This window comes from Maylandia zebra, linkage group LG7, assembly GCF_041146795.1.
Source record: "Maylandia zebra isolate NMK-2024a linkage group LG7, Mzebra_GT3a, whole genome shotgun sequence".
Classification (NCBI taxonomy): domain Eukaryota; kingdom Metazoa; phylum Chordata; class Actinopteri; order Cichliformes; family Cichlidae; genus Maylandia; species Maylandia zebra.
Window position 1 is genome coordinate 22585565 of NC_135173.1, and position 19840 is coordinate 22605404.

At 39.9% G+C, this 19840-nt stretch overlaps 1 protein-coding gene across 1 annotated transcript; it reads left to right on the forward strand.

Annotated features, from left to right (window-relative positions):
• Positions 1-1625: 1625 nt before the first annotated feature.
• ireb2 (iron-responsive element binding protein 2) lies at positions 1626-19825 on the forward strand. The gene is made up of 22 exons (XM_004570270.2): positions 1626-1712; positions 5847-5933; positions 6211-6376; positions 6640-6777; positions 6916-7143; positions 7459-7528; positions 7681-7864; positions 9699-9838; positions 10398-10569; positions 10669-10769; positions 11893-12009; positions 12123-12282; positions 13142-13277; positions 14619-14703; positions 14781-14937; positions 15188-15312; positions 15609-15713; positions 15813-15955; positions 16869-17016; positions 17270-17392; positions 17541-17726; positions 17969-19825. The coding sequence occupies exons 1-22, from the start codon at positions 1688-1690 to the stop codon at positions 18077-18079; spliced, it is 2907 nt and encodes a 968-aa protein (XP_004570327.1). The 5' UTR covers positions 1626-1687; the 3' UTR covers positions 18080-19825.
• The last annotated feature ends 15 nt before the right edge of the window (positions 19826-19840 follow it).

Consider the following 19840-nt stretch of genomic DNA (forward strand, 5'->3'; position numbering starts at 1 on the left):
AACTGCACATGCATGGGATTAAAAAAATGATGCCATAAAATATTTATAGTGTATGCTCATACTGACCCTGACTTACTGAGCTGGAATCAGTGGCTGAGGCAGGTAACAGCATCTCAACTTTTAGAATATTTACAGTATGCGATGCTCCTGATACATTTAAAATAATTTGGAAAGACTTTATGGACCATGTTAAAACATGCACAAACAGCCACACCTTACTCACACACACTCCCTATATTGAAATTTATTAAATAATAACTTTATGGCCTTCATCTCTGTCTTAGCTGCTGATCATAATACGATTAGAACATGGTTAACAAGCTTCTTGTCTAAGTCCACATATAAGTAAATCAGTCAGGCAGTGTTTATTCCAGACTGATGGTGGATAGGAAGAAAATCACATAAAATACAATAAAGAAGATAACAAATAAAATACACCCAAATTACTGTTGTCTCAGTGAAGACTGATAACATGCAGGGACAAACTTTATATCTGTTAAGCTCACAGTGATTACATTCTCAGAAGGGCCAAGCTTGGAGTTATATTTATACATGACATTTCTTGATAAGCTTTAAATATACTGGCTTCAGCAGTATAACATCTCTGAGCCACCTTAGTCTCTTCAACAACAATTTCATGGTGTCATTATGTGTTACATGAAGTTTTCTTAAGCTTGCTTTCCTGTAGTTCATACACAGGTGTTCTGTGTACAGTATGCTCTAAATAAAGAGATCTTCACTATATCTGTTCTGCTTGTGCATGTGTTATCCAACATTGCTAATAAATATCAGCATCATCTTAATTTACATGTAATAAGAGCTCCAGTATAACTGCTCTCATTACAGACATTCATTTTGAGTTTTTTGTTTTTTGTTTTTTTTTTATTGAATACCACTATTTGGGAGCTAATAAAATTAGCAGATATTACAATGAAACAACTAACATTGAGGTAATTACTTGTTTATGTTTCAGGTTTTCTAAAATGTTATGTTTAAATTTGCAAATGATGCAACTAATTATGACATAATTAATAATAATTACTAATTATGACATAATTTACACAACAGTTTAATTGGTAAACACCAAAAACCATTCACCAAATATATATTACGGATGTTTTCTTTTAATTACTCTACAAGCAGATGCATTAGTTATCACTGCATGGGTGAAAAACGATGTTCTTGTTAACAACCCTCACTTAATAAGCATTAAGTAAACATACTGCTTAATAAGCAGTATGTTTTATAAATGTTGATATAACTCATAAACCACTATATTGTAGCTCAAAAGACTGTGTGAAACCTGTCTGCTCGTCGTTCGTGTGTTGAAAGTTTTCTAAAATTACGGTTAAAGTTTGCAAATGAGACCTCATTGATTATGTGCAAATTTGCAAAAGGATCTCATTGAAAAACACTGAAAAACAGTGAACTAAATATATATTTTGAATGCTTGCTTCCCACTTGTCTGTAAGACATGCTATGGAAGAAAAATAGCACAACATTTTAAAAATGACCAGTGTATGAGATTAAAACAAACAAACAAACAATAAGATTTTGCTGTAAAATTTTTTTAATTTTGTCAGTAGTCGACCGATGGGCGTGGTCATAGATCTCTGTGATCTGATTGGTCGGCCCCGTGCTGCCTGCTCAGTAGTGAGAACGAGTCGTGTTGATTTCAGAAGTCATCATGGCGCACACTTCCCCAGTCAAAGGTAAAGGGATTTCTTCTCTTAACCTTCCGTTAGAGCTGATATCTGATCCACCGTTTAGCCTAAGACACACATGCCGCTTTTATAAACACGTCCATGTACTGAAAACTGCTGTCGTTAGCTTTTTAAGATTATATTCAGTGTACGCGGCGTCACACTGTCAGAGACATAAAAGCTAACGTTAGCTAGCTCGTTGATGCTCAGTGTACAACTAAACAGGGAAATTAGCTCATACCGCAAACCAGTGTTGTCTTTCTCTTCTTTCCGTTTTGTAACAGCTGTAGCGTGCACTATATAACAGTAGAGTTTGTGTCAAGTACCTTGCATTTTCTTATCGCTTTAAGATGTTCACCCGGTAGAGCGATAAGTAGTTGGTTAGGGAAGTGTGTGCTTCACGATAAGAGTCAGCGTTAGCAGCCTGTTAGCATTGAAGCCGTCTTGCTCTGCTTGTCATCAAGAGGCATGCAAAGGTGACATAATGTACGGAGACATTATTGTTATGTCGTTAGTAATTAACATTAGCATCAAAATAATATCGTTACAAAGTGTGATTTCACGGTATATTATCAGTGCGAGCTCTTTGGCTGAGATCTTTTGAAAACGGCTTTATAAATACAATACCATACAATGCAGTGACACCGACCGGTGTTGTGCCAAAAAGTGATTGTCTGCCAAAAATTGATTTCCAATGTTTCTGTGTATTTTTTATGTGTAATATCTTTACGTATGTTCGTAAATAGACTTCGGTGAACAGGGTTTACAAAGGGGTTATATAGAGAATTAAAACAATATCTGTTTTTCAAGTATCTTTACAACTCTCTGCTATTGTACTTACATTATAACCAATCCGGTCCTTTATCCCCACTTAAAATATTTTTACAGAAATATTGTAATATTTGCTGCCATTTCTGCTGTCCTCTTGGCCAACTTACTCTTACAAAAGACATTTTTAATGTTAATGAGATTTTTTTTAACTGTTTAAATAAAGGTTATATAAAAGTCACTGCCAAAAACTGATTGCGGCTTCTACCTTGTTACACGAATGTTGTTTGTGGCTCAAGATGACTTTATGTCATCCATGAGGGATGCATTTGACATATGTTTCACATATTATAGCCCAACAAGTTACTTAAAGCAGTTTAAATACGAGCAATCAGTTTTTGGCAAATACCGGAAATCAGTTTTTGGCAGACAATCACTTTTTGGCACAACACCGGCAAACACCCCCTATGGAAAAAAAATAATTAATTAACAAAAAACAAAAAAAATGATCCAGACGATGATTTAGCTTGGGCTGATTTTGCAGTAATTATGTAATCAGCGTAGCAGTAATATATTTCTTTCAGGAAGCCCGCTGCTTTTATCGGTGGATACAAGTCTCCAAAAGGATCTGTCTCCACTTCTCAGGATTTCATAATGAGCCAGTGTTTGAGTTTAATAGTCTGTAATATGTTCTTTATATTGTCCATCCTCACAGTTTTTGCATACAGTTTGTAAGAGATGAGAATACCTGCTGGGCCTGAAAAGTGAAGCTACTTTGACCTGCTCCAGTAATCACATGGGGTTGGGGTCCGCATATTTGATATGGCTTATTGTTTTTTTTACACCGGATGCCCTTCCTGACGCAAGCCCTCCAAGCTATTAGTGTCTGCTCTTGGGCTCGACCCAGGGATCTTTCATTTGTTAGGGGAATTTTAGAGGTTAAGAACTGAACTGGTGCATAAAAAGAAGAATAAACTGTGATGAAAATGATAGATATAGCACAGATGTTCCAATCATTTGGATTTCATATTTAGACATATTTTCATTTAATTCCTTATGCTGGAGTTGGAGATGGCCATCTGTTGTTCTTGTGTTAGTATTTTAGTATCTGCATGGATAAAACTGAGCTAAGTTACATCTTGTTTGTTTGCTGCAACAGGAGCAATTGGATGCATTTTGAGGAAATATTGCAGATAAGGCCAATAAGAAACCCCCAGTATGCCACTGATGTATATAAATAGATTTGTAGGATTTCACTGAATGGTTTTATATGTGTTTATTTACATTTAATTTTAAAATAAGTGCGGGGCCTTTTACTCCTTTTAGGATTCCTTAAATATACTCTTTGAATTTAGGAATCAAATTCTACAAGGGAGTCTTTATGTTAAAGGTGGATCGTTTTAAGGTAGTTCTGCTGTGTCGAATAACTGTTGTTTTTTTGTTTTTTTTTAAAGAATGTTGCTTTCAAAGTTAGAAATCTGAGCGTTAAAGTTACAGCATGATGTCCTGTTGAGCGACCACTGAGCAATCCTGTGCCAAGAATGCTCTCCGTGTAGAGGTTTACCACTCATTCAGCTTAATTTTTTCACAAATTCAATCAATATTTAACAGGTAAATCCTGATTGGACAGCCCTCAAGATTTTGATCCCAACCTGTCATGTCATGAAGTGCAAATGGGCTTATTCTTAGTTTAGGTTCAGCTAACTACATGCTACAGGGGTCATTTTTACTATGCTTAAAGATGAGAAAAGAAGTATTGAAACAAAATGTATATCGTCTGCTTCTCTTTTTCTGTACTGCATTTTCATGTAGTTCATTTGTAGCATCCATTCTGTGGCTTTTCAGTCATAGACTAACCAAGAAACATATGTAAAATATCACTTCACGCAGGGGTGTAAAACATATAGCTAGAGGGCGAGAACCAGCCTTCCAGTCTGACCCACTGGATCCACTTTCTAAAGTATGACGCCAGGAAGCTTAGTGTTGTAAGTTGTTAAAAATTGATTAAAGCACTTTTATAGCCATGACCTTTTATACCACATTAAAGGTAGATGGTTAAACCAAAGAGCTGTGCTCACATGTTTTATTTCTCATGACAGTAGACTGGCAGCATGTGGAAAACCCAAGACATGTTTTTCAAATTGCACCTACTGCTCTAAAGACACATCAGGCCGGTTGTTCATGGTTCATTAAATGGGAACATTTTGAGGCTGCATTTCTTTACTCTAAACAAAAAAGAAAAATGTTATTTTTTGTATGTAAAGAATTTGACACCTCTGATCTAAAGTGAAGTTTGAATACACAGCTACTGATTGTGAATGGACTGGTTCTTTTGAAGCCCTTTTCAATTCGAGCACTCAAAGTACTTTATACCACACTCATTTAGTTAGATGAACACGTTGGAGAGAATTCAGTATTAGTATGTTGCACAATGTTGCAATTGGTATGCTACAGCCCCTCGCCAAATGACCACTATCACATGACATGTAAAAACACAATTGTAAGCCTCCAGCCAGTCAGGTGTCTTAATTCTTTCCCTCATAAAGGTGACCTCCCCTGTACTCTTAATGATGATTTTTGACAGTATATGTCAATAAAGTTCAATAAGTTCCAGGTTTTTAAAAGGGTAGCCCAAGTAAGCAGTGTAGGTACACATTACTCCAACTACTGCGCACACAGTCACACACAGTCATTTTGTTCTAGAAACAGGTCTGATGTCCAGAGAGGAAAGAGTGTGTCCTTGTCCTTAAATAACTCATCATATAAATGATAAATGCACAGATGCTTATTGGTTAAAAAGTGGGCTTGAAAGAAAGAAAGCAACAGTGGAGATGACCGTTAAGTGGGGAAGCATAGGAAAAAACGAGATCAAAAAAGCAGCACAAGAAGCACAGACAATGGCTTCAGTGGAGAATTTTCATTGTTTGTAACACTTCACTTTTTTTGGTTCCCATGCCGGCAGGAGCTAAGCTAAGGGGCCGAGAAACAATAGTAGCCAACAAACTGGCTTTTCAACATATTTTTCACGCAGCCCCTTTGATGAGTTTGCAGCTCAAACATGTTGATGATGGTCATCAAAGCTCTGCATGGGACTGTTCTTCAGCCTTAGTGGTCCCTTAAGTACTCTAAAGCCTAACCTGATCAAAGTATTAGATGTCATTTTCTAAATAAAAAAAAAAACGAACTAAAAATAACTGAAACTATTGTTTAGATAAAAATCAATTTTCTTGCCTTCATAACATGGGGTTAGAGCAGATGGAGTACTTCATGTGAGTCAGCAGGTAGTTAAGTTTACTTGACTATTTGTATATTTCTCAGGCATCAGAGTTTTATTTTCATGAGTGTATTTTTATTTCTTTTCCTTTCTTGCTGCAGAGCACCCGTACAGCCATCTAATCGACACACTGAAAGATGGCCAGATCAAGTTCTTCAATCCATACAAATTAAACGATCCCCGATATGGTGAGTTCAGGCCCTCTGACTGAAATGTTTTTACAGGATATGATGTTTTAAAGACACTGCAAACTCTTTTGTGTCTCAGGATAGTTGTGTAAGGTAAAAGGATTGTCTTGAAGTAACACTTAAGAGGCACTGGTGTGTTGGCACTTTCATTTGTCAACAAATTCTCAGAGCACATCTCGACAATTAACAGTTATCTAACAGGGGCGGTTAATAAAGTGTTAGGCCTAATTACCCACTGTTTGCTGTGGGAAATAACTGTTTTGTTTGCTCTGTGCAGACAAGCTGCCTCTATCCATCCGTGTCTTACTGGAGGCAGCAATTCGTAACTGTGATGGCTTTTACACAAAACAAGAAGACGTCCAGAACATCTTGCACTGGCAGCAGGAGCAGAATAAAGCCGAGGTGCCATTTTCTCCCGCTCGGGTCCTCCTGCAGGACTTTACGTGAGTTTCACAGGGCTTTCTTTGCATCAGCGCTGTGGTCTGTGTGTTGGGAAAACATGAGATGAAATCAGTTTATCTTCAGTTGGAGAAAGCAGAATGGATAGATGAGTGATAAGATGTGGGTGACGCAGGTGACCCACCAGCAATTAGCTTATCAGATCCTTTGTCATCTTTCTTTGTTTTCTGCCATAAACAAGTATACACATATGATATATATGTGTGTGTGTGTGTTTATATACATTTCCATTTATGTCCTTTTACAGTGGTATTCCTGCAATGGTGGACCTGGCAGCCATGAGAGACGCTGTGGCCAAACATGGTGTGGATCCTAGCCTGGTCAATCCTAAATGCCCTACAGACCTCATAGTAGATCACTCATTACAGATTGATTATAGCAAATGGTATGTTTGTGTTTATATTAACTGTTTTTGTGAATGTGAATTCTCTGTTGATTATCATGGAGAGTCAGATTGGTAAAAATATATTGTCGCTGCCTTGCCTCATGAATTTAATGTTTCTTTTTACATTTTTACTCACAGTGCCATACAAAATGCTCCCAACCCTGGTGGAGGGGAGGGTCCAAGCCAGGGGCCCTCTCGCTCAGTACACTCCAGGCCTCCATCCAGAGGGGGCGCACAGTGTGGAGGCCAGCGGGGCTCCTGCAGTAAAGCGGCCTGCAGCGACTCCCCAGGTGGATCTCCAGCCTCTGTCCAACAGATTGAGAATACACCTCTCCTCTGCCCTTTCCACCTGCAGCCCGTCTCTGAGTAAGTTTTAAAGGATGCTGGGGGGAGGGGCTAATATGCACCATGAGGATGATTAAATGAAAACAGCAGTTGAATACAGTAACTGAGCTGTTGTGCAGTTATGTTTATGTGTTGATAATACATTAGATCAGATGATTTTACTGGCTGAGGAAATTGTGCAGCCTTTGAAATTCTCGCAGATGTGGCGTTTCTGTTTGCAAAATGACCTGAAGAGCATGAGAACATCTGATTATCATGAGTTGACATACGTCAGTAGAAGTTGAATTCCCCCTTTCGCATGTTTGCTGATGACTTATATTCCTTTTTTTTCTGCAGAGTTGAAACAGCTTTGAGAAATCAGGAAATGGAACTGATCAGAAACAAAGAGAGGCTTCAGTTCTTTAAGGTAAAACAAGAAAAATGACTGCTGCTGCTGCAGTCTTTATATGATTTGTAGTTTTTATAACTGAGTAAAAAAGAAGTCACAGTTATGGGTTATGTAGCGAAACAATTTTTAAATGAATAAATGCTAAAATTTTTGATACTGTTCCCAAACAGTGGTGTTCAAAAGCATTTAAGAATGTGAACGTGGTTCCTCCGGATGTTGGTGCAGTCCACCAGTTGAACTTGGAGTATCTGTCCAGAGTGGTGCAAGTCAGCGACGGTTTCATCTACCCTGACAGTGTGGTGGGAACCGACTCTCACACCACCATGATTAATGGCTTGGGCATCCTTGGCTGGGGTAAGAGATTTTCCAATATTTTGACAGTTGTTGGCATTTTGTAAACATGAGAAAATGCTCAGTGGCTGTAATGTACACCTGTGTTTGAATAGCTATTCTGAGAAATGAGAGGAGGCGATAAAGAGACACAAATAAGTCACATACTAAAAGGGCAGCAAATACAAAAACCGGATTATGTCCAAGACGGTAACTTTGCAATGCAAACTTCTCTGCTTCTAAATTTACACTCTAGATAAAAACAAAATGGGACACTGATATGAATACAGATGTATTGCAGATATATCCACCACAGAGGATAAGTGGTGCATCAGTATGCAGTACATGTAGGGAATTCAAACAGAAGGTAGTTATGACATTTTAGAAAATCCTGGAATAATGGGTAAATTAAGCACTGTGAAATGATTCTTGGAGAAATTGTGGGGCACATTGCCTTAAACCAAACATATTTTGGAGGATGTATTTAAGGCACTTAAACAATTCCTTGGTCAGAAATCTGTGGAAGTTTTGACTCAAATAATACAACATTTTCTAGGGATAATGTAACAATTAATTGCACCACTTAGATCAGCGGTCCCCAACCTTTTTTGCGCCACGGACCGGTTTATGCCCGACAATATTTTCACGGACCGGCCTTTAAGGTGTCGCGGATAAATACAACAAAATAAAACTAGTACCGGTAACGAAAAACAGAAGATTTATTCATAACACACGTGAAAAGACTCAGGAAAACAGAGTTAACGATAAAAACGATAACAAAATAACGCTGAAAACCGATTAAAAACCCTGAAAACTATACATTTCACACCTGAGCCTCAACTCTTGCGGCCCGGTACCAAACGACTCACGGACCAGTACTGGTCCGAGGCCCGGGGGTTGGGGACCGCTGACTTAGATGGTTTAAACCTGATCCTTCACCGTGTAATATTTTGGCTGAGAAAGCCCATGGAGACTCTCACTTAGAGAAATGATTAATGAATAATATAAAGATAATAAATTATATAAAGATTAGGTTTTGCAAGCAGGTCAAACTGGTATGATGTTGTAATCGTAGCCATGTGCCGATGGGAGGGTAAAGTTCTGCAGCTGATGATGCACTGATTTACATAAAACAGAAGCAGTCAGTTCGTTTAGGTAATGACCAGCATACTAATGAAAGCAGCACAAATTAGCAGGTCAAAAATGAGCAGATGCATTAAGGGATATAGCAACATGCTAACCTAAATAATCAAGTGTAAGTGTGTGTTTTTATGCATGCACTGTGTTTTAGAAACATTGCGATGTTTCAGATTAAAAAAAGTTGAACGTCGTCTGTAAGGAACTGCTGAAGACTGTGTGTGATCTGACTGTTTAGGAGGATTTAGAGGAGTGTTGCTTTATTCTAGACTGTTCCACTGTGTAAACTTTAAATCTTCTCAAATCTCAGTTGACAGTTGTGCAGAAGAAGAAGACAAAATATTTTCTGTCAGATTGTGATCCATATGCACAGAAAGAAATTATTAATGTACCATGTGTGTAAAGTAGGATTCAGACAATAATGTAACACACTTAAAAAATAAAAGTTGTTCTATGTGTGTGCACTGCTGAGAAAAGACATGCAGAGACGTATTCAATGTGAAACAATTTTTGTAACTAAATGTAGTTACAAATGTAACTAAAAACACTAAAAGAACATCCATATCCACACTTTTCACTCACAATATTGACGCTGCGCCCTTATAGGAAATATTGACCGGAGCTTTTTAACATCAGAAGAGTTTTTTTCGCTGGTGCAGACAGAAAGTGAAATAAAAATTAAGATAAAAACTCTACAATTTTTACCATATTTCTCTCTCAGGAGTCGGGGGAATTGAGTCTGAAGCCATAATGCTGGGCCAACCAATATCTCTGACTCTCCCTCAAGTAGTGGGCTGTAAGCTGGTGGGCTCCATTAACCCGTTGACCACATCCATAGACATCGTCCTCGGTATCACAAAGGTCAGTCTTCTCTTATGTTTCTTTATGTGTTGAGAGAGCAGAGCTGTGGTATGAGGATGCACCGATCTGATGCTTGGATCACCTATAACTCTGACCCTCACTCACAAAGCAAGGTTGACCTTCAATGGCAACAGGCCAATCAGATTTGATTATGTATAAATAGTAATGAAATAAAATCTGAAATAAAATATGATATCAAATTAATTTTTTACTTTATCTAATTTACTAAATAAAAATGGTGTATTCTTTTATTCGTTTTATGAAGCAAGAGGGTGATATTTAGGTGCCACCTGACATTGAGATACAGCGTGAGAAACACAATTAATCAGTATAACACTGGTATTGGTCAGTACTTTGTAAGGCAAGAACATGTTTCGACACTGGTTTGGTGCATATTTACTTTGTAAGAGGCAGGTGTTTGTAAAAGTGTAATTTTATCATTGTAAACTATAGAAATCAACGAAAAAACTGAAGGATGATTCTGTTGTATAAAAGTCATCTTGTTTGTTTATGTGTAATTATTTCTTGTGCTTTCTTTTTCTAAATTTTTTTTGTCCAGCACTTACGGCAGGCTGGGATCGCTGGGAAGTTCGTTGAGTTTTTTGGACCTGGAGTCTCCCAGCTGTCAGTCCCCGACCGAACCACCATTGCCAACATGTGCCCAGAGTACAATGCTACTGTCAGCTTCTTCCCTGTCGACCAAGTCACACTCAAGCACTTTAAAAAGACGAGTGAGTTAGTCACAGCTTCTGTTTATTTTTATTATTTACTGTTTATTTTATTTTATTTTTTAGTTTCCCAGGCCAACATGTAATTTTACACCATTCCAGATTTTACCCAGGAAAAACTTGAATTGTTGGAGTCTTACATGAAGGCTGTAAAACTTTTCCGAAGCTATGATGACCCTTCAGAAGACCCCCAGTACTCTGAGGTAATTTGTCCAAGATGTGATCTCTAAAAGTCTCTATTGAAAAGTGCAGACTTTTAGAGATTTAATTTTCTTAATAACTTTACAGTACATTGCGAAAGGTTGAAATAATGAGGTCATAGTTTTTGCAAATGATCCTTGTGAGCCTAAAACTCAGTTTCAGACCACCACTGTATTCCCCAACTGGTTGGCAAGTTGCTAGGTGAAGTTGGTTGCAAAGAGGTATGTTGCGCTGCACTGAAAACCTCCTTGGGATTGCTTTGGTAGCAGTTTGCCATGGTTGACCATAGTCTGAAGGAACGACGCCAAATTGTCTGCAAACTCTTGCCGACCACTGGCCGAGCATCAGTGGAACTGTGAAACGTGCCCCGCACACTGGAAACAGAGAATGTCCGGCTCCAAAGTTAAAGCTGCGCCTTTTGAGACACGTTGGTTGTGCCAATAAGGCACAACTTTTGCTTGAAAGGTAAACGGGTTCGATTTCCACATTTACTTCACCTTTTCAGGTTTCATTACTCAGCAAATAGTTGGCCAGTGTTTATCAGAGAAGTCTGCTTCATACATGAAAACTATGGGGAACAGCTGCAGTCTAGCAGAGACCACAGTAATCACAGGGAACCTCAGGGAACCACTCGCCAACCAGTTGGGGAACAAATGGAGCCTTTGGGGGGGCTTACTGACTGACTTCAAGGCCTGTGTCACCGAGGCCTAATATGATTGATTTAGGAACACAATTTTGACTGTTGGCACAGAAGCCCCACCCACGCTTTAGCTAGCCAATCAGAAGATGGCTGGCTAGAGGAAGAGGAACTAAAACTGGTTGTTTTAGACAGTGGGTAATTTGAGGGGCAAGATATATTTGTAGTTGAAAAAGTATGAAAAGTAAAACTGTGAATCATTTAAAGTAAATTAAGTTGAGGCCAAGAATACAAATGTGGAGATATGTGATTTTGAATTAAAAGTAATAGATTGTGGTGTTCTGTTGATATGAATGTTTTTATGAAGTTAAAAAATGTAGTAATGACACTCTGACAAGCCCTATAAAAGCTATGTTTGCAAATAGCACCCTAGGGGTCAGAAATAGAGGTCATAATGAAAGAAATTACAACTGCTGATCTTTGTGCAGGTGATTGAGTTCAACCTGAGCTCCATGGTGCCCTATGTGAGTGGACCGAAGAGGCCGCAGGACAGAGTGGCTGTCAGCAGTATGAAAGAAGACTTTCAGAGTTGTCTTGATGAGAAGGTGAGATGCAAAAACTAAACAATGTAACTTTCAAGTTAACTCTTGTGTATTTTGGTTTTCAGTTAAGCTGCAGGATTTGCAGTGTAATTATATTTTCTTTGGTTTGTCTTTAGGTGGGTTTTAAAGGCTTCCACATCGCTAAGGAGAAGCAGGAGATCCGTGTTCCTTTCTTGCACGGTGGTCAGGAGTACCAGCTGTCCCATGGCTCAGTGGTCATCGCTGCTGTCATCAGCTGTACTAACAACTGCAATCCATCTGTTATGTTGACTGCAGGTAAAGGACTGACTCAAAGAAAGAGCCAGAAAAAGTGCATTTTCCCCTCAATTCTAACATAAAAGCTCTAAAGCTTGGAGCTGTTGGTATCATTTTTTTAGGGGATATCAAAGTGTCACATCACAATGTCATAGCAGCATGATGTGTTTACTTTTCCTTGTGAACACAACAAGACAAGCCCAGACCTGTTCTGACAACAAGAGCCTGGTGACAGTCTCTAATGATATTTAGTAAAAATGGAGCTACTTCAGCCCTCTAAGAGAGCACCATGCTTTGCAAATAGAAAGAGCTAGCAGTGGATGGAAATTACTGAAGCGGTTAGATGGTGGAAACGCAGCTGATTAGAAAGTTTGATGCAAGATGCAACATCACAGAAAATAAGTCTCTTTTATTACGTGAGAATATTGTGCAGCTCCTGATGAGTTACAAGGTTAGTTAATGTTAAACTAAAGGGTTAAACAGTAATTTTACACTTCATTATTAATGTTTTATAACTTCTAGGGAAACAATGGCTACTTTTGTGGTTACATTTAACTTTTGTTGTGTCACTGTCGCTGCTGCTGACACTTTATTTTAATAGAGTCACACTTTGAATTAGGTGGTGTGTCATCACTCATGCAAGCTCAGTGGAAGATATCTTCGTTTATTTAAACGTATAAATCCTGCTGCCTGCAAGCATCAACAAAATGTTGTTCATTATTTTATATTGATATGAATATTATTATTGTAAATTTCTTGAAATAATTTTTAAGCTATATTGCACACCCATATCAGCATCATGTTGCTTGTTTTCACTGGCACTCTAAATTATTTTACAGTCTGCAGCACTGCATAACGTAGAGTTATTTGTGATTGACAGGGCTTCTGGCCAGAAAGGCTGTAGAGGCCGGGCTTCTCGTCAAGCCTTATATTCGGACCAGCCTGGCTCCCGGAAGCGGCATGGTCACGCACTACCTCAATGCCAGTGGAGTCCTGCCTTACTTTAATAAGCTGGGGTAAGTGTATGTACACAGCAAGAACACAGACAGACACAAATATCTCTTTAGCACCAAGGCAATAACTGGAATAAACAGGTATTTGCAGGTCTGAGGAGGTATGACCTGTAACTGAACACTTAAATACTGCCCAGGTAGTAGTAAACACATAATAAAGTGGTTTGAGTCCTCCAGGAGAGTAGAAAAGCACTGTATAGGAATCAGTGTATTTAAATGGTTAAAAGTGTATTTCTACAAAAACTTAAGGTTTTTGTATATGTATGTATTGTGTGAAGTTAGTCTAATGTCTTATGTAAAGCACTTTGTTTTGTCTAGTTACAAAGAAATGTAAACATGAAGCCTCAGTCACACAAGCCTAAATGCTGGCTGGCATCTTTGATCACTAGGGAAAGATTTATATCCCTAACTGATTGGCGAGTGGTTGCTAAAGTTTGCTGGATATCACTGGGTGAACCAGCACTCTCCGTTTCCAGTCTACGCTGCAGTTTGTCAAGTTTCACTACCATTTGGCAGTTGTTATCGTCCATGCAAACTACAGAGAACCTGGTAGTACAGAGGAACCTACAGAGAACAAAGCAATCATAAGGAGGTTTTTGGTGAAGCACAGTTAGTAGTTTTCTGGGTGTGGCTAAGGTTATCAGCACTAGCACCAGCAGGCCTCTTTCCTTTCAGATCAATGTGGTTGCAAATTGCTCCATTTGAGCGGTTCTGTACCAGTTTACTGAAATAAACCTACATACTAATGTAGATTTGTTTGACTGTTGTTCACGTTGCTTGTGTGAGAGAGAGCGGTGCTGTGGGCCGTGTTCTGTAACATCTTAGACGAGTGGTTTAACCGCCGTTTTTATGTAAATAAAATATGAATAACTAAATGAACTGATCTTGTCTGTTGCCGACTGCTGCAGGGTATAGCAACATTTAATCTAGCCGCGGTGTTTTGCACCCATCCAGTGTTTATAAAATTGGGTTCACCATGAAAGCATAAGGATAAGCTTCTAAAAGGCATGTTACTGTCACAACACAACCTTTAACAAATCTGCCCAAAATTACTGTTTTAAGAGCCAAACAATACATCAACTTTACCGAAAGCCCTTCATGAATGTATTTATGACTTTGTTCATTTTAAGTTCTTGCATTAATGTTCATGACCAGATAGCTGCATGGTTTAGAAGTAATAAGTTTGGAGCTTTGTCAGCATTGTGATCTAAACCAGTAAAAACTTTGAGCTTGTGTTAATTACTACCTGTTCGATGCAAGGTTTGTGTGCTAAGGTGGTGACGCAAAAGACGCCGGAATGATTCATATCCTTTAAACAGACCTGTGTTGCCATTTCCATGACAGGTTTGAGGTGATTGGTTATGGCTGTGCCACATGCGTGGGGAACACGGCGCCATTGCCAGAAGCTGTTGTGGATGCAATCAAACAGGTAGGATCCTCATCGGGCTGAAAGGAGCTGCTGATGCTGTTAGAGCAGTCAGAGCTTCATGATCTCTTTTGTTCTAGGGTGATCTGGTGGCCTGCGGCGTGCTGTCTGGCAACAGGCATTTTGAAGGGCGACTGTGTGACTGTGTGCGTGCCAATTACTTGGCGTCTCCTCCCCTGGTGGTGGCTTATGCTATTGCAGGCACTGTGGGAGTCGACTTTGAGAAGGAGCCTTTAGGTAAGAAATGCGCTCTATTAAAGGGTTTTACCTCAGAGCTGAGGGTCGTCAGAGGATTTGGCAGATTACACTGAAGGGGCATGTTGTGATTCTATGTTTTGTATAAGCCAAAGAAAACCTTTATTGCTAGAAATATTAAAAAAAAAGACATCCTCTCGTGTTTGTATTTACATTATTTCATTTTCTCAATACAACTTGAAAAATTCTTAAATAAATTCTTACAAATTTGGTTTCTTGTTTGTTTGAGTAGGTTTGACATCCGATGGGAAAGAGGTGTATCTGCGAGATATCTGGCCGTCCAGAGAGGAGGTCCAACAGATTGAAGAGGACACAGTATTCTCCTCCATCTTTAAGGATCTAAGGGGAAGGATGGAGGTCAGGATATGAGCTTTATTACTTTTCTTCAACTTCTAATGCAGTTGCTGCACAGCATGAGCAGCAGTACGGTGCTCCTTCTGTCTGTCTGCACATTTGGAAACAATGCACCTAAAAAAATGCTTTTATTCAGTAGTTTGAACAGATCTGAAGTAGAACATTTCCTTGTGTTTTCAATCTGAGAGAGAGAGAGTGTGGAAACTGATTGATCCTGAATTGCTAAAAGCGTGACACGGATGACTGGAAAACATTCTTTGCTTTTTCTTTTTTTAATGTGATTTCTTTCTGTCTTTCAGAAAGGGAACACATTTTGGAAAAATGTTGAATGTTCAGACTCTCTTCTTTTCCCCTGGGATCACAAGTCCACATATATCCGATCACCGTCTTTCTTCAGCAAGCTGGTGAGCGCTCTGTGCTGCACATCCTTTGACTGTGTGTGGACCTTAGAGGAGATGTTTTTACTTCCCTAGTGTTAAATGTTTGAATGCTTCCGTTTTCAGAGTAAAGAGGTGCCTCCTCCTCAGTCAATAGAAAACGCACATGCCTTACTGTTCCTTGGGGACAAAGTGACCACGGACCACATTTCACCAGCGGGCAGCATTGCAAGGGTCAGCGCTGCTGCCAAGTACCTAATGAGCAAACGGTCAGTTTCAGCCTTCAGCCCTTGTGGACACATACACTTAAATCTTTCAAGGCAGCTTCAGTTGGACAGCGTTGTAATCAACCAACGTCAGGTTTTCAAAGATGATGGCAATGGTTAAAACTTGGGTTTAAATGTTTGACGCTCTAAATGAGAACATTTCAGCACATATTTAAAATCCAAAGGAATAAGTGGTGCAAAGGGATTTGTAGTTAAGTTATCTGCTTCATGGTCTGATCGTCCCCCTGTGACATCATCCACGACTCGTGGCATTGCCGCCATCACAGAGCAGCAGAGGAGGTTAGCGTGCATCTGTTTGTGTTAGCACTATCCATCCTCCATAACACACAAACGTAAAACACAAGTTTATTTCTCACCTAACTGTGTGGAGATGCAAAATGAAACTATAGTGAGGCAGATTTGATTTATTGGTCTGGTGATAATAACAGTTTAATGCATCAGTGAGGAAATGAATTAAAAATCAGCTCAGTTGGCGAGCCGTCACCATTATTGAATCAACCATAGGAGTATGGAGGGAAATCCAGGGTTTCTTTCAGCAGAGTTCATACATTATGAACCTCCAGCATTTCGAATTTAAAGTAATGTTTGCAGAGACGATCAAATGAAATCTATCAAGAAAAGCAAGTCTTGTAAACCTGCATTATGGTGAGATCTTTTTCACTTTGAAAATTGAAAGATAATTCAACTCGTTTCAATTTCATTTCTATAGCATAAAATCACAGCAACAGTCACCTCAAGATGTTTTTTATTATAAGAAAACGATTCTACAGTAACAAAGAGAGAACCCCAACAATCAAGACAAACCTCTGAGCAAGCAGTTGGCGAAAGTAGGAAGGAAAAACTCCCTTTTAACCTGATATTGACTAATATTGTTGACTTTGGAATTGTTCCTCAGACTGACACCGCGAGAATTTAATTCATATGGCGCTCGCAGAGGGAATGACGCCGTGATGACCAGAGGCACGTTTGCCAGCATCAAGCTCCAAAACCGATTCATCGGAAAGCCAGGCCCGAAGACTTTGCACATTCCATCAGGCCAGACAGTAAGTGCAACACAACCTCAATGGTTTCCTTTTAACTTTTGACAAATATTGGGCTGTTTTGGTTTTGCTGATGTACTCACTCGTGCTGCATGAGCTAGCTGTTACCCCGGGCGGGTCTGTGACCTTTGGGTGGCTCCATCTGTGTGTCTAGCACTGCTGATTGCTGCAGGCTCAAGCCAGACTCGGTACTGTGTTGTTTCTGCTGTGTCAGAGCAGCTAAAGATAACTGCTCTCTCTTCCTGTGTCTGCTCAGCTGGATGTCTTCGAGGCAGCTGATCGCTATCAGAGAGACGGCATTCCCCTCATCATCCTGGCAGGCAAAGATTACGGCTCTGGAAACTCCAGGGACTGGGTGGCCAAAGGACCGTACCTGCTGGTAAACAAGCTGCAGTTTTTATAGTTGTAATTTAGCAGAGTTTACACTACAGTAGGTTGACCCACTGTGGAATGTGGAAATGGCCGTGCATGTTCAGCAAACTGTGTTCCACTGTGTTTCTACTTCCTTGCTTTTGTTGTGGTTGCAGGGGGTGCGTGCGGTGATTGCTGAAAGCTTTGAGAAGCTGCACAGGAACCAGCTGGTAGGAATGGGGATCATGCCGCTCCAGTTCCTGTCAGGCCAGAACGCTGACTCACTGGAGCTCAGTGGCAAGGAAAGATTCAGCATCACCCTGCCGGAGAGCCTGAGTCCAGGGCAGGAGCTTACCGTCAAGGTATGGAACACTTGCTGCATTTTAGCCTCTGCAAAGCTAAAGTTATTTTTAAGCTCTAAACTAAATGATGAAACATGTCAGTGACAAATGTGCTAAAATCCTGATTAGAAAAATGTTATTTTAATTCTTAGTCTCACTTTATGTGTTTGTCCACAAATTAGTCCCTCTCTGCAGTTTACTAGTCATGTTCGGGTCTCCTTGCTGAGTGAAGCGAAACGTGTCTTTCGTGTTTTCTGTTGCAGACCAGCCAAGGAAAGTCCTTCTCCGTCACCGCCCTGTTTGACAGCGACACGGACGTTATCTTGTTCCAACACGGAGGGCTCCTCAGATACGTTGCTCGGACTTTGCTCTGAAAGAACAGCAGCCCCTTGGCATTTAATGTCTTCATCATGGATGAGAAAAGCTCACAGAGCTGGATTAGCGTCTCCAGACTTTAGCGGAACGTCAGTTTTAAGACCCCCGCAGCTTCTAAATCACTACACACAGCTGTTTCAGCATTTAAAAGGGCACCCTTTCTCCTCAGAAGATCTTCCAGGCTTGAGAAAAATGGTGACTGTCACTCAGTAAGGAGATTGTATCCTAGACTAACTGCTGAACATAGTTTTTGGTGTTTTATCATGCTGAAAGGACTTTTCTTTCGACACGGAGATGAGCCAAAAAGAAATTGATCCTCCTTCATTTAACTTTAAAAAAAAAAAGAAGAAGAATTTGGCCAAAGGCTGAGATGGTGGTAGGTACGATGGCATGAATACTTTGTTTTTAGAGCGTAGTACTGCTCTTTCACCCCCCAAACAACAACAAAAACCATCCAAGTTGAATTTTATGAATTTCAGAAACTTGCAGAATTGATGTCACTTCCCTGTTTTCAGTGCTGTTAAGATTTTGCTAATCAAACCTGTTGCAGAAAGTACACTTGTCTCACTTTTAATTGTGGAAAAATGTGACATTTCTTCTTTTTGCTGTTACTGGTCTTTTCCCTTCATAAAGATGGCTTGTATTACAACTGACAGTGCTCGGCATCACATTAAAGGTTAATTAAAACACTCTTTCAGCATTACCAGGTAAGCTCTTTGCTCTGTTTCCACTCTTGCTGCTAAGCTAAGTGAAATGACTGCTGGCCAGAGCCCGAAGCTTAATTTAAAGAACTGTGTTGAATCTCCTTAGAGTGACTTTTACAGTGAAGACAGTGATTTATAAACAGTTTTTGCTCAAAAAAAGGTGCTGCAAAACATATCTGGGCCTTATAATGAAGGAGATGCTGCTTAGTAAAAATGAGCTTTTCAGAAAAGAATTAGGGGAACACTTACATCACACACTCAGTCAGGGTATTGTTGGCTGAAACATGGAGGCCTGTGCAACTCTCCAGGGATAAACTTTCCCTGACAATCACTGACCTGCTGTCAGACCAGTCATGCTGGATGATGGTGTAGGCACAGCTTCTCCAGACTCTGTCACGTGTGCTCAGGATGAAGCTTGCTGTCATCTGCAAACTTCCTGTTTCTGGTGTTTTTTGTTGAATCCCAGTCAAGCTACGCATTGCTGGGCAGAGAGTACTGGTCCCACTAAAGCCATCCTCATGGAGTCTGACAGTTGGGACACCTGAGTAGTCTGATGGGGGTCATTTGTTTTGGGGCTCTGGCAGCGCTTGTCCTGTTCCTCCTTGCATAAAGGATCAGATAGCGGCCCTGATCTTGTATCAAGGACCTTGTACGACCCTGTCCAGCTCTCGTAGAGTAACTCTCCTGGTATCTCCTCCACACTCTTGAGACTGTGCTGGGAGAGCAAACTTTCTAGCATTGGAACGTTTAGATGTGACATGCTGGAGGAGCTGGACTACCTGTGCAACCTGAATGGGCCGCAGGTACTGTCTGATAGGCCACCAACAAAAAGCAAAATTAGAGAAAAGTCAATCAGGAGGTATAAAGAGACCTCCAACCTGTGTTTTGTCATCTCTCCAATGAACCTGTTGGTCTTTGCTCCCTAACAGAAGTGACTGATAATCGTAAAGTTTGCCTGACTTTGTGTTGTAATGTATTGACCAAGTGTTCCCTTAATTTTTTTTTTGAGCAGTGTAATTAAAACTTCACCATGTTTGACTACTCTGCAGTGAGATG